Source organism: Manis pentadactyla, chromosome 2 (genome assembly GCF_030020395.1).
Source record: "Manis pentadactyla isolate mManPen7 chromosome 2, mManPen7.hap1, whole genome shotgun sequence".
In the NCBI taxonomy this organism is placed as follows: Eukaryota; Metazoa; Chordata; class Mammalia; order Pholidota; family Manidae; genus Manis; species Manis pentadactyla.
Window position 1 is genome coordinate 130,286,127 of NC_080020.1, and position 14,138 is coordinate 130,300,264.

At 47.0% G+C, this 14,138-nt stretch overlaps 1 protein-coding gene across 7 annotated transcripts in view; it reads right to left on the minus strand.

Moving 5' to 3' along the window:
* The window catches only part of TRIO (trio Rho guanine nucleotide exchange factor), a 374,188-nt gene that overhangs the window by 68,978 nt on the left and 291,072 nt on the right, over positions 1 to 14,138 (minus strand). For 6 of the 7 annotated variants that reach the window (XM_036896706.2, XM_057496255.1, XM_036896708.2 and 3 more), the window contains exon 34: positions 9,229 to 9,472. In XM_036896706.2, coding sequence (XP_036752601.2) covers positions 9,229 to 9,472 — 244 coding nt within the window. Of the gene's footprint in view, positions 1 to 8,283; positions 9,095 to 9,228; positions 9,473 to 14,138 lie in introns of those variants that run through there. The other variant, XM_057496291.1, reaches the window with a different exon arrangement.

Consider the following 14,138-nt stretch of genomic DNA (forward strand, 5'->3'; position numbering starts at 1 on the left):
CCGGGGCAAATTATGCTACTTTTATGTTAGAAAATGGAGGGAGGCATGAACACAAGTTTGCATTTGCCTAACAAAATACCAGGAGTAGAATTTAAAATGAGTAAAAATGGCTATACAAGGCACATGGGAATGTGGGAGTAAGATTTCTTGGTCTCTACGTTTGCATGGTTTTACTTTTGAACCATGTGAAATGTCTAGAAAGAAGTTTCAAGATTTGGCTTCTCTTCTTTAGAAAGAAGTTCTGAATGTAGGGGTCACTGAAATTATTTGCAGAAGTTTTGTACCTATGTGTGTTTTTCAGAATAGGTACCACAGGTTTCATCGGATTTGATCAGGGATACATGATTCCAAAATTTCCAGGGCCTGCTGCTTCAGAATTAGCCAGAATCTTGGAAGGTGTTTTCCCTTCTCCTGCCATCCAGCTGAACCATCAGGACCTACACTCAAATCTACCAAAACTCTGTTTATGGGAAAGTTAGCGCTGGGAACACAAAATAATTACAAAATCATCTCATGCTTCTCTGAACAGAGAAAGGACATGGAAGTAAAAGTCCAACACACTTTGATTTGTCTGGCACCCACTTCCTAAGGGGCTGTTGATTAGATGTCCTCAGAGACACGATCTGCTAAAATCATGGGGACAAGTGGAAACTTACCCTGATGGAAATATGCAATTGTTTCTCTCCATGTACAGCATTTGTTCCTTTTAAAAATACTCAGTAAAAACCAGCACACTGTACTTTTAAACAATTTCTTACCATTTTTCAGTTTTGGCTGATGCTAATTAGAGTGAGTAAATCTAAAAGAGAAACTATGGTTTGTCTAATGCATAGCAAAGTCTGGTATCTACCAGTGTCAGAAAGGAGGTGCTTAAAAAAAGTAGAGCCTACAGAGAAGAGGAAGTGAACACCTCCTGTTCCATCCTGTCCCTGCAGCCACCCCAGCCCCGGCCCGAGTCACTGGGAGCAGGGCACACTTCTCTTCTCCCCAGTGACCTTTTCTTCCTTGATTATACATCTTTGCCCAAATGCTGTGTCATGGCCATTTTAAGCAAGGGTGGGAAGACAGTTTTCTCATCTACTGTTTATGGCTTTGTTATATATATAATTTAGTGATCACCTAGCATGGAGAGTGTCAATACCTGCTCATGGATTTTTTTCCTAGTTTTAATAGACACTTTAATATAAAGTTGGAACATGAAAATGCCTCCAAATGAAGCACTCAATAGAGTAGTGGCCTGCCCGTGCCCTCTGTAATTACTCGCTGCACGAAGGTGTTCCTCGGTCACAGGTCTCGTGCTGATCCCTGGCCTGGCTGCACGGTGCTCAGGAGGAGCTGCCTGGTCCTCAGCTCTTCTTCCCACATGGATCTACATTAGCAGCTGCTCAAACAGACCAAAATCTGCCCTTTTTTTAAAGCTAATTTTTTAAAAAAGGTATTTAGATCTTCCATTATATATATATATATTTGAAGAGTATGTGGGAAGATACAGGTTTGAAACGTGTATGCCTTGTGTGGAATAACAGTGACAATCTGGCATTAAGGAAATGTCTAAAACACAGGAATTGCAATATATGCAATTACATTTTTGATGTTATTAAAGTCTTTTGATGCCCTACATTTTTTTGAAAACTTATTAGGTCATTTAAAAGTCATAAGCAGTTATGAGAGGTAGGAGATTCAGATTCACCTTTGTGGCAGAGGGTTTCATGATTTGGGAAAGACAAAACATGGGTTGACAAATTTAAACCAAGCTGTCCCCAGTATACTCAGGGACAGGCAAGAGGCAAGAAGCCTTGGATAGGGAGCTCCATTATTGGTCACAGAGATTCTCGAGAAGGCAGAGAAGCACTCCTGGGTCCACAGAGCTCTTGCTGTCCTGGGTGGTGTGGGGGGGACAGAGGGCACAGGACAGGGCCGCAGCCCTGTGAACAGAGGCCAGGCTTCCTCTCGAGGGAGACGACGTCCCTGTCGATGGACTGGGCTGATGTTGTCCTGGGAGCTGGGAAAGTGGTCTGGTTAGGGACTGCTTGTCCTCTGAGCAGGGAATTGGCTCTGAGGCACCCTGGGAGTGAGGCCAGCCAAACCCGATGATAGGCGCAGGCTGGGGACGCAGGTGACAAGGCCTGGGCCTGAGGTCCTTGCGGGAGGACACACCTGGCAGCCTTCTGAGTCCTTCCCTTCTGATACCTGCAAATCTCTGCTGAATCCTGTCACCTGGTGTCATATGTATGCCCTGGGGACCAAAGGAGAGACTTGGCCTCTTCAAAGCCAGGAGCAGGATGGTGGGGCAGCAAACAGGCAGGGCCATGATTCACAGGTCCACCTGCAGGGGAGGCTCAGGCTGTGACTCGGGCCGCAGGGAAACTGGTCCTCATCTCACACCCCACAGCGGCTGTGCCCATGGTCACCCAGTCAGGGGGGCGCTCACAGCCTCCAGGCATGGGGTCTGGCACAGTCACCCCTTTTAAGGAGTTACAAGTGACTCTGTGAGTGGTCCTGGGCCTAAATGGCATGGCTGTTTCTTTGAACCTTGAGTAAGAGCCCCAGTGAATATATTCATGTGAAGGGTGTATTTTTAAAGTGAAAAACCAGAACAGAACTCAACAAAGCGGGTCAGCACGGACTGTGCCCCTCCGCCGAGGAGCGCCCCTCCCAGGCTGGGCAGCAGCGCCCCTCTGTGCCCTGCCGCCCCTGGCCACCCAGGCCTGGCTGGGAGAGGGGCCCTCTGCCTCCCTCAGCGACCCTGCTCTTCAGAACCTGTTGTTGGTGCGTATTTTCTCACATTCATGAGTTCGGCACTATATCCGCATCCATTGCTCCCGTCAAAGTCTGTTTTAAAGCACTGTCATTGAGCTCCTAGGCGGCTCCTTGTGGGTCTTAGGGATCCCTGGCGGTCGCCTCCCCAGGACTGTCTCTGTCAGGTTTCCCTGATGTGAGCCTCTGTGCTGGGATGCTGGTTAACTGCACTGAGATTTATTCCATTCTCTCCTCACTTCTAAAGGCTCACTGGATAAATTAACTTTATTCCTTTAGGGCTTTTCATTTTTCATTTATTTGGTTAAGAAGGGACAGGGAATTCACATGGGTGAGGGGTAAGAAAAACCCTCCTGTTACTTGATGTGTCACACACAGGGGAGACTGAGCGCCGTGTGTGCGTGTTCCCGCCTGTAAGGTGCAAGGCCTTGTGGGACATGTTATGGAACTGGGACTTTATTCTATGATGAGCAGCAAATCACTGAAGAAACGGAAGCAGGAACGCCACATGTTTGTGCCTGTGTTTTAGCTACAGTAGGAGAGGCTGGGAGGTCTTAGGCAGTGGTGGCAACAGAGAAAAACACACATTTGAAATATATTATTGAGATAAAGTTTTCAAAATGCAGTGGGCACACTCAAAAAAATTAAAAATAGAATCATATGACCCAGCAATTCCACTTCTGAGTTTTCTCCCAAGAGCACTGAAAGTAGGGACGTGAAGGGCAAGCTGTGCACCCATGGCCACAGCAGCGGCATCACGATGGCCAGAAGGCGGAAGCCGCCCAGGTGCCCATCAACTGATGAACGGATACATAAAACATTGTCTGCATCCACAGTGGAATATTATTTGGCTTTAAAAAGAATAGTCTGACACATGCTACAACATGGATGAACCTTAAGGACATTAAATATTATGTGAAATAAGCCACTCACAAAAAGACAAATTCTGTATGATCCCACTTATATGAAGTATTTTAGTCAAAATCATCGATAAAGAAACTAGAGTGGTGGCTGCCAGGGCCTAGAGGGACAGGGAAATGGGGGTCTATGATTTAATGGGTACAGAGTTTCATTTTGCAGGATGAGAAGAGCTCTGAAGATGGATGGCTGGCGGTCACAGAGCAACAGGAATGCAATTACTGCCACGGAAGTACACACTCCAAAAGGGGTAAGATGGTAAATTGTATGTTATGTGTATTTTACCACAGTTAGAAGAAAATGTGGTGGGCAGAGGAGAGCCTCAGGTGTGCCGACTACTTTCTGGGTGAATAACTGAAGCCATTTTCTCTTTGGGGGAGGTGGTGGAAGAGGGAATGGATATTACAGGTTTGAAGAAGTTGGTGAGACAGTGGAGAGTCAGATATTCAGGGAGAGAGAAGGACGGGTAAGAAACCTAGGCAGAGGGCCTGGCGAGAGGGAAGGCGGCAGCCGGGGTGGAGCCCAAGTGGTATCTACCTCAGTCATTTCTCAGGAAAATACCCCATTTCTAATTTTAACCTGGACTACAGAAAATGTCCTATTTCACTGAAAGCAGTCCCATCCCACTGCTCTCACGAATGGTAATTCCTAGGTCTTCTTTTTCATGCAGCCAGTTAGGTCAAGACCAAGACTCGATTTTGAGGGCACCCACTTTCCTGCTGGCAGTGTGGCAAACGGGAAACGTGAAGCATCATTTTTGGTAGGCTACTTTCAGAAAATGTAGTTCGTTGAGTTGCAGCCCCTGGGTGTGGAGGCTCGAGTGGCCAGCAAGCAAGAGGTTTTATTCCTTATGTCTTTGTTCCCTTGTTCTTTCCACAAAAAATTTAGAGTGAAAAAAAAATCATGCTTTTAATTTTTTTGAAATACAATGAATGTACTGTACTACACACTATCCCAAGAAGACAAAACTTTATAACCTCAGAGAGGTTAAGGCTACAGTGTGTAAGTGGGTATTTTCTTCTAAATGTATCAAAGAACTAGCAAAAAGAGCCCCTCCCATCTCCTTTTGGGCTAGCATACAGAAAAGGCAGGGGGTGGGGACCGGCAATGGCCTCTATTCAGAGAGGCCCCGTAAGAAGTATGAACACGGAATGGGAGCGCCGGGGAGGGTCTCAGGGATCACCCACTTCTTCTCTGCCCCAGGTCCAGGGCTGCAATGTCACCAAAGGCAGAGGCGGAATCAGAACTCGGGTCCTGACCTAAAGAACAGACTCTGCAAGCTCAACATATTGCCTCTTCTACGCTTCTACTGCAAATGTCACCCTTATTACTAAAAGGTCTTCTATGAAAGCCACATTTAGTGGAAAACAACAAGAAAAAAAACACCACAATTCAGTGGGGGCTGCAAGTGACTTTCCCATTTCATCCAAACTGAGCCAGTCTGGGTAGCGGGAGACCCTAGGGGACAGGTGTGCCATGACGTAGCTGCACAGGTGGTGTTTCAGATGCAATGAGCCGAGTGTGAGCACAATGGAAGGACCTCCCATAGACTAATGACAGATGCTAGTCTTACCCATAAAAAAGGCAAATACAGCCAAAAGGCTGCCACCATGTCCTGCAGGTATGAAGCCTGCAGAAAGCATGTGCTGCAACTTTACCTGGTCACAGACACACACAACCATTTTTTTCTGGCTGACTTCCATTCCTCCCACCACCGGCTCTGGGCACTGCCCCACCAGATGCCCCTGCACTGTGCCAGGTACGCACACTGGCTTGTCACCTGGACCCTGGAGCTGGCCTCTCAAGCACTATCGTGGGGGGCAGTTTTGATTGTGAAGAAAAAGCTGAACTACTCAGTCTGGGGCATCATAAAAGCAGTGTTTTAATTGGCCTCGTTGGAAATACATACATTTCTGATATTCCTGTTTGCATTCTGCGACCAAGACTAAGTAAACAGAGGAAAGTGACAAGTTTTACAAGTTGAGACAGTAGGAAAGAAAACTCCCTTGGACTTACTAGAGATTAAAGGTAATTCTGAAGTACATATTTCAGCAGTAAACCATGCGTTATATACTAGAAGTGTGGGGGTCAGGGCTCCTCAATCGTGGCTGTGTGACAGACTTACTGGTACAAAATCTTCTGTCTAGGCCCTGACCCCAGAGGCACTGACGTAATGGTAGATGGTATTATCACAAACACAAACAACGCCGGGTGAACACAAGGATCGGCTGAATCCTGATTCTATCTGACTGTGCTCCTTTAATTTGCAAAGTAGGGAGGATGGCAGCAGGGCTAGACAGAACCCCAGACACCAAGGCTGCCTGTCTGCAAAGACTGTCCCAACGGCAATATGTCCATGCAGGTCTGCCCCCAAAAATGTGTTTTTCAATGGAATAATGTTCACACTGGAGTCTAGTTTCAGACCCAGAAGTATCTTGAAAACATGCTGTGCAGTTACATTGCTTGTTCATTTTGAGTAAGTTGTATTTTTTATCCTTTCCCCTCATCATCAAGGTACACATAACACCATGAAAGAAACCCAGTGTTCATCAACTATGAGTGCTGTCACTGCCCTGCGGACATCCACTCCTACACACGCCTCAAGGCCGCCTGGTGAGCCCATTCACAACCAAATAAAGAGACAATTGACCTTAATACGCATTTTTTTTACATTTGAAATGTGTCGAAGTTTAAGTTAATTGGACTGGGAAGTCATGAAAAATTTACGAGGCATTAAGGCACAGAGCATGTTGGAGCCAGAGGAAATGTGCTCCTTCCTCTTGCCGGGAGGGTCAGAGCAGTGCGAGCCAGACATTTAGGAAACTACGCCAAGGGACTACGGACAACTGCTTAACGCTTATGAGTCTCGGAGTGGGTGACGGCGCCGAGAGGAGAGCCCCGGCGCTGGCCACCCCACTTGGAGAGAGAAGGGGTCATGCGGAACCCCCCACCGCTGTATGCAAGGCCTGCACAGCTCTCAAACGGAAACGGGTCTTACGATGAGATGCCGGGTGAGCAGATGTCCACACCAGTGTATGTATAGTCATGCAGCCCAGCACACACGGCTCGCACTCCTTTTTACACAAGAGTAAGAAGGGCTGTGCGGCTGAGCAGAAACAAATCAGGATTTCCTGTTTCGGGGTGGCAGCGGTCTCTTGCTCCTAGTCTCTGTGTCTGCTGGACTTCAGTCCTAGATCTCCATCCCTTGTTGCCCCGACTAGCTGCTGAAGGCCTCTTCCCCCAGATGCCTGATTTCCTAAAATTGAACATGGGCATGATGCTCTGGCACAGGCTCATCAAAGAGCTCAAGGGGGCATTTTTCCTTCCCCAGTCTACTGCCTGGACCTTTAACACTGTAAGGGAATAGATGGTCTTAAGAGTTCCTTGCATAAAAGTGTGAAAGAAGGAAAAAATAGTTAAGGTTGCAATACCCTGTCTACTGACTTGCTGTTTGTTCACAAAAGGTTTTACTCAATGAAGAAACACCTTCTTGGTAAAGAAAGAGTGTTAGAGGGTTTATGAGGGGCATGGAGTAACTTTCCAGGAACTAGAATGTCATAGAATAGCACAGAGAAAAGACTTAGGGAATAAAATGGTACTTAAACTTAAAAAACAAGCAAAAGCCCAACTTACATAAGAAGTTTTCAGGCCAAAGTGGGATAAATACATAGTTCTCTCCTCTTGCTTAGCCTGCAATTCTGAACACCAGGAAGTAAAGAACACGCCACGGGAAAGGCACATAGAAAATGAAATCTTTCAGAACAAGCATTATTTGCAGCATGCTCCTCTATATAATAGATGAACTCAGGGGAAAAAAGTTGGACTTTATTTGTGACTCAAAATCAAGGACTTAAATATATTATGCAACTTTGGAAATGCTCCGGCAGTGGGTTAACAGGCTGCCCAGCACGGAGCTCGACTCACGCTCAAGGGCCACATGAGGGGAAGTCCAATGATGCTCTAAACGCATGGACAACTTCACCAGAAATGAGAGTGGACACCTTGGCTTTTGGCCCAAAGCTGAATTCCTCTAGTTTCTTACTGAGGTGACAATAATGTCATATTAGGTCCTGAAGGATCCAGAACACGTTGCACCTATAATTGATGAGGTGAGCTCATCAGTAAGCTATGTATCCTGTGCAGCTTCATTTAGCTCAATGCAGTGACCAACCTCTCTGCAGGGGGTCCCCAGGGCATGTGCTGATGAATGTAAAAAGGGCACAGATGACAAATGGAGGGAGCAACTGGAACATTCCAAAATTAACAGAAAACATCTTGATTATGGCAGAGTATAGTGATCTCTCAGGGAGGGGAAAAAATTGTGTATCCCCAAATCTGGAACAATCAGCCATTCACCATTATTACAGGGAAATGAAGACTGTGACATAAAATATTGTTCACAGTATATAAACACTACTGATTCTGCACTTTCCTAGAAGCTACAGGCCAAAATTTCTGAAAAGGGCTTAAAGACTATTTCAAAGCTTTTCACTATGAACGATTAAGTCAGTACTGCCCCAAATCAGGACTGTCCAACAGTATAGTACAAGTTGTAGATGCAATTTAAAAATTTCTCGTAAGCCACAATTTAAAAAGTAACAGGTGAAATTACTTTTAATAATACATTTTATTTAACCCACTCTGTAATGATCTTTCTACATGTAATGACGATAAAATAATTATACATTCCTTTTTGTTACTAATGGTTGAAATCCAGCATGTATTTGACACCTGAAGCACATCTCAGTTCAGACAGGCCATGTTTCAAATGCTTAACAGCCACATTTGCCCAGTGGCTACCACGATGGACATGCAAGACAAGTATGCTCACACTCCAACTAGGAGCCCATCACAGGCCCCTGTGGACACACGGCAAGCGGCCCTGTACAGTCACTGTGATATAAAGGAGTCACCGAGGGTCGCCAGGTGCTGTGTGTGCAAGTGCTCTGTTCCTTGGGTTTAAAGCGCTTCTCTCCAAAGCCGCCTTCCTTTGCTCTGAGCCAGCCCGGCTCGGCCCACCTCCCTGGGACCCAGCTCTGGTCCCTGTCCCTGCAGGAAGCTCAGGAGTTTGGGATGGCCTGAAACACTTTACAAAGCTACAAAGCTGTCTGTCTACTTGGGGCCCGCACGCCTGGCTTTCTGGCATATTAACACTAACACCATAAAGCATCCCCAGTGTCAACTTCTGATGAAGAAGATGCTGACTTTGGCCTCACTTGTCTGGTTTTCAACATCACCTGGAGGAGAACAGAACCTGCTGTGTGTTCTCCAGTTATGAATGGCACCAGCCCAAAGAGAATAGCCCCCTTCTCCTTCTCTAAGCTGGTAGCACACTGTTCTGGGAAAGAGGTGATTAGTTATTTCTGAGTAACAGGTGCAATCCTCCTTTCCACTTCAGCTCCTAATGCTGTAAAGAGGCCTGGAGACACAGGGAGAGTGGGCGGAAGTACAAGGGACGAGGAGCACCCTCCTGTCACAGGCGGCAGAGAGGCGGGGCAGGCACACCACAGTTATGCCCAAGGTGTCTGCCATCCACGCCCCGTGGGCTCCTACCTTTGTGGTTGAAGATGCCCTCCATCTCCATGCTACTTCTTGAGTGGGCAATGCACAGGGAGCCGCAGGGAACCAGGCCCTCCGCGGCTGGGGACCGGTCTGTGGTCCGCACCAGACACCAGTCAGGCTTGTCATGGGGCCGCTCCAAAACCTCCACGGTCTGGCCCCGGCGGATGGTCAGCTCGGTGCTGTTGCAGGCCGTGAAGTCGTGGATCACCACGGTCAGCTCGCAGCCACCAGAAAGCTGGGGAAGAAGTGGGGACATGTCAGCCAGCCCAAGCCCGGGCCCTTCTGTGGGGGTGGGGACTGGGAACTGGGCCAGGAGCACTGGACTTGGGTCAGTGTCCCCACGCCACCATCCCAGGGAGAGCTCTCCAGGTTCACTGTCCCTCATTTCTCTTTGGAATCACGTGGGTAGTTACTGACCTTTTCACGTTCTAAGATATAATCATGATTTTCTGAGTGTTTTGATGTCAGAATCTGGTATGATTTTTCATACGAGCACCCACAACTTTTTGTGCCTGAGACATATATTATCCCCTTGCTCCAAAAGTGCTATGTACTCATTTTGCAACTTAGGGCAAACAATAAAACTCTGAAGGCCATTTGGGGGATCACTATGAAACATGGTGATGAAGTGAGAGAGTGCTCTGTTCGCAATTTCAGTTCCAACCTCACGTTTGGGCGGCTCACACTGTTGGCACGCTGGCAATTCAGCCCACTTGGGTGAGAAAGGGGCAGCCATCGGCAGGGGGACAGAAAGGCAGTGGGCTCAAGATCCTGTGACAGTGGCACAGCATGCCTTCTCTCTCTTCAAAACCCCCCAAGAGCCCCTGCTCTCCCCCTAGTGGACATTCCTGACCCTCTGCCACCTGACCCCAGGCCCTCTTCCCTCACCACTCCGTCACTCTACAGAACCAGCTTATTTTCCACATGACATGTATTTTGTGTTCTGAAATTCCTTTTCCTTCTTCTCTTTCACTCACTCCCATTCTCAATCAAAACTCTATTATATATATTCTTAGGCCCTCTGAAGCACATCCATGAACTCCATAAAGACATATCAATGCCAAGATCACTGCTTATAGAATAAGTGCGTGGCCTCCTCTCGACCATTTGATGTCTAGAGAATGTCTTGTATGCTCCTTAGGGATAGTTCATGTATATGCTCATTAACACACCTCCTACACAAGAACCTTGTGACCAACTCATTTCTGAAACGAGCCATGTCTTGGGTTGTACGTGTGTGCCTGCCCTCAGCACCAGAAAGCAGGTCCGTGCCATCCGTCTGTGCTCTGTCTGCGAGGGGAGAGACTGGGCTTGTTTTGGTCCCCGCAGAGCCCCCAGGGCTGACAGTGGCAGGCACAGGGTTTGCACAAGGAAGCTGTTGAACAGCTTTTCATAAACCTACTTTGTACAATGCTCTGCATCCAGCCAGTGGTCAAACATTTGCTGACAAGAAGAGTAGGTTTGCTCTAAAAATGAAGGTGCTGCACTTGAAAAACTGAAATGAAACCCCTGGGCTTCTCCTGTGACCTCAGGAGCTAACTCTGTGTTCAACGTACAAATGCCCTCTCTTCTGTCCCCTGAAGGGCATCAAGAAGGACACAGGACAGCAGAGTGGCTGGCTGGCAGCGCAAGTGGGAGAGGGGACTGGCCGGGCCCCCTGATGGGAAACGACCTTGTTCCAGTGAGGCCACACGTCACCAGTCCACTCAGAACCGGGCATCGCTGCCCCCTGCTCCAGCTCTGGCCTGCAAGTCCTTGGGCTGCCTGCCCCGCTGAAGACTGTCCGGGAGCCCTCTGTCCTGCTCTGTGCTGTTTATCACCCTCCTGTCTAATAGCCTGTCTTTGGAGAAAAGGTTTAGATATCTAGAATAAGAAGCACATGTTCACTAGACAACCACAGAAAGCAAAACAAAACAAAACTCTCCCATAATAATGCACAAATATCGGCAAAATGAATTGTCTTTGTTAGGCCACAGAGGAAATGTTGCACAAATGTTTAACCTCCTCCTAAATTTTACAAGCAGCTCTGCGGGAAAACCATACTCAATCTTACACATTCTCTGTGAAAAATCATGATACTAAAGTTAAAAGGTTAAAGGTAGAGGCCCAGCCTGGAGAAGAATGTTCCTCATAAACCCCGTGCTATGGAAGTGGTTAATCCCTGACATAAAAAGGAGGAATGTTCCCTGTCCCGGGGAAAACGTGGCCAGAGAATGAGCCCCAGATGGAGTGCAGCCTGCCGAGGCCCCGCAGGATGGGTTCTTCCCCAGGACCCTGCCTGGCCCGCGGGGCTCCACCATGGGGCCTGTTTGTGCATGTGTGCGCCCAGCATGGCCCTGCAGAGCCCCTCACCACAAGCCCAGCCCACTGCTTTGGCACTTCTCCACCCCCAACCCTGGGAAGTACAACTCTAGCCCTAGCTCTCTTGCCTCTGCCAGTTTCATTCTGGAAAGTTTAATTAATTTTTCACTGTCTGGAGTCACAGGATGCGTTTTGTGGGTGGGGGAAGGGTGGGAAGGGAGAAATGGGCTGCCTGAGAGGGAGCATGCAGCTATATTTTCTTTCTGGCACTGAGTTTTTAGCCCCTCACAGAGTCATCAAAAGCTATTGTTCACATCTGTGGACTTGACAGAGAATAAGAAATAAAACTCAAGCCTATGCTGACAAAGAATGGCATACTGAGTGAAAACTCTTTTTCAAAGGCTTAGAGAACTTAATAAAGAAGTCTAGTACCAGAAGACTCTTGTTTTCAAACAGTGTTAAAATTAGCAAAAATATATACATCTTCTTGTTTTTACCCCTAAGAAGCAATTGGCTTTACCTAAGAACCTCTTGCACAAATCTTCAAGGGGAGAATTAAATGGTTGTTTTCTAGCCCAGAGAAGAGAGGGCCTGTGGATTTCTGTCTCAGTGCTCACAGTGGAATATTTTAAACTTCTTACAAAACCTGTCTTTAAAATCAGGCTTACTAAAAAAAAAAACAAACACAACACTTTTTTTGTGTAAAGACCTAATTTAACTACTTTGAGGAAGCAGTACAAATCATTACTGCCTTTTAAGGAAAATTAAGCTCCTAATTAGAAAAAGCTCAGGTAATATATTGTACATCATTAGGTATGGCTGAGGTCTTACATATTTCAATGTCTTGTTTTCAATGACATTTCTACCTCAGTGGCCCAACTGCATTACCATGTTAAAAGAGTTGCCATTCCATTTATGTAGTTTTAAAATACACCTTCCCTTTCCATCCATATTATGTGAAAGTAAAAAAAAAAAAGGTATCTTTTTCACTTCTGGATGTTTTTATGGGCTTGTACCGTGGGCTCCTTACCACATGCATTTAGTTTATGAAAATCTCAACTTCCATGATTCACACTAACTCTTGTGAAATTCATCAGAGGAAAGTTTTCTTCTCCCCAGTCTTTCTGCTTTTCACCTTAAAAAAAATAAATGTGGTGACGAAAATGCATGACAGCAAACTGGTCTCAGTTGGAACATGGACTGTGGACACCACCAGTGAAAGGCTGCCTCCACTACCACCCTGTGTCCCCGTAAGAGGGCTGCCCGGGGACCCAGTGACTCAGACACATGGACAGTTAGCAGGGCCAAACCAGGGTCCCTTTGCCTGAATTCTCTCCAGAATGACTGAAAATGGACATTCGTGTTGCTGTGTTTCACCCAAAAGAGTGAAATACTCATCTCTGGCTGCAGGAATGGGAGACTTCAGCAATCACCACACAGAATTTTACTTTTTATGTTTTCTGGAGAAGCCATGTTTAATGTTGCTTTGCTGAGCCCAGTTAACCGCACTAACTAAAACAGACCTGTGGCTGGGGGCTTCTCACCCCCTCGCTCCTCGGGGCCTTTTACCATGGGCACGGTGGGGGATGGAGCCCTTGCTGCAAATGATTCTGCTTCAAGAACTTAAGATCAGTTGCAGGTGGGTGTCTGGCCAATTTTCTGAGAGCAATTCAAAAGGAAAGGGGGGATGTGGTCTCATAAAAGTCATTTTTATCTAAAGAACAAAGTGTATCAGCGCTTGTGAACAGTCACATCCTACAGCCCCATGCGGCTCAGTCACTCAGAAACCTCACTAAAGGGTCTTGCGGTTTCATGGAAGTTTCACACAGAGCAGACCAAAGAATGATTCGTTGGTTGAAGGGGATTAGAGAGTGCAACTCCATACTGGCAACGGTTACAAAAGCCAGGCAACCACTGGCAGCCAGAACAACTCCCTGGGAGATGAGTTACAGCCCAGGCTCTCCTCTGAGCTCCTCCCTCCCTGGGCAGCTCCACGGAGGTGTGGGCTTATCAGCAGCTGTCCTCACGACCCGGGCACAGGGCCCCAGGGATGTCCCAGCCCCAGCCCCAGCCCTGGGGCCACAGTCACAGAAACGTCCACCCAAATCTGCTGCTGAGTTTCATAGAGGACCACTGTGCCAGGTTCTCACACGTCAGGGGTATGGAAAGACACCTATGAGGACTGAAAAATGGTTAGGATGGTTAAGTTTTATGTGCTTTTTACCATCAGAAAGAAAGAAAGAAACCTGTGCGGAGAAACTTTCAGAAGCAGAAGCTGACACAAGATTTTATCCAGGAAAGAAATGCTCAGGGTAGGAGTCAAGGGTGTAAATCCTTGACTCTGTACTAACGTGATCACACATTGGTTTGGACATAAGAATAATTCTCAGAAGGCTTCTCTGACTGACCAATACACGTGAGGCGGAATGCAAAAGTGGTGCAAAGAAGCCAAATGTAAAAGACAACAACAAAAAAGGCAAACATTAAATGCACACATCAGGCAAACCAGAGAGAGACAGCTATTAGCTGTCAGGCTCCAGGGCTCTGCCAGAGCTGACCTGACCAACATCGCATGTCCCCTGTGAACATATTAGAATGAG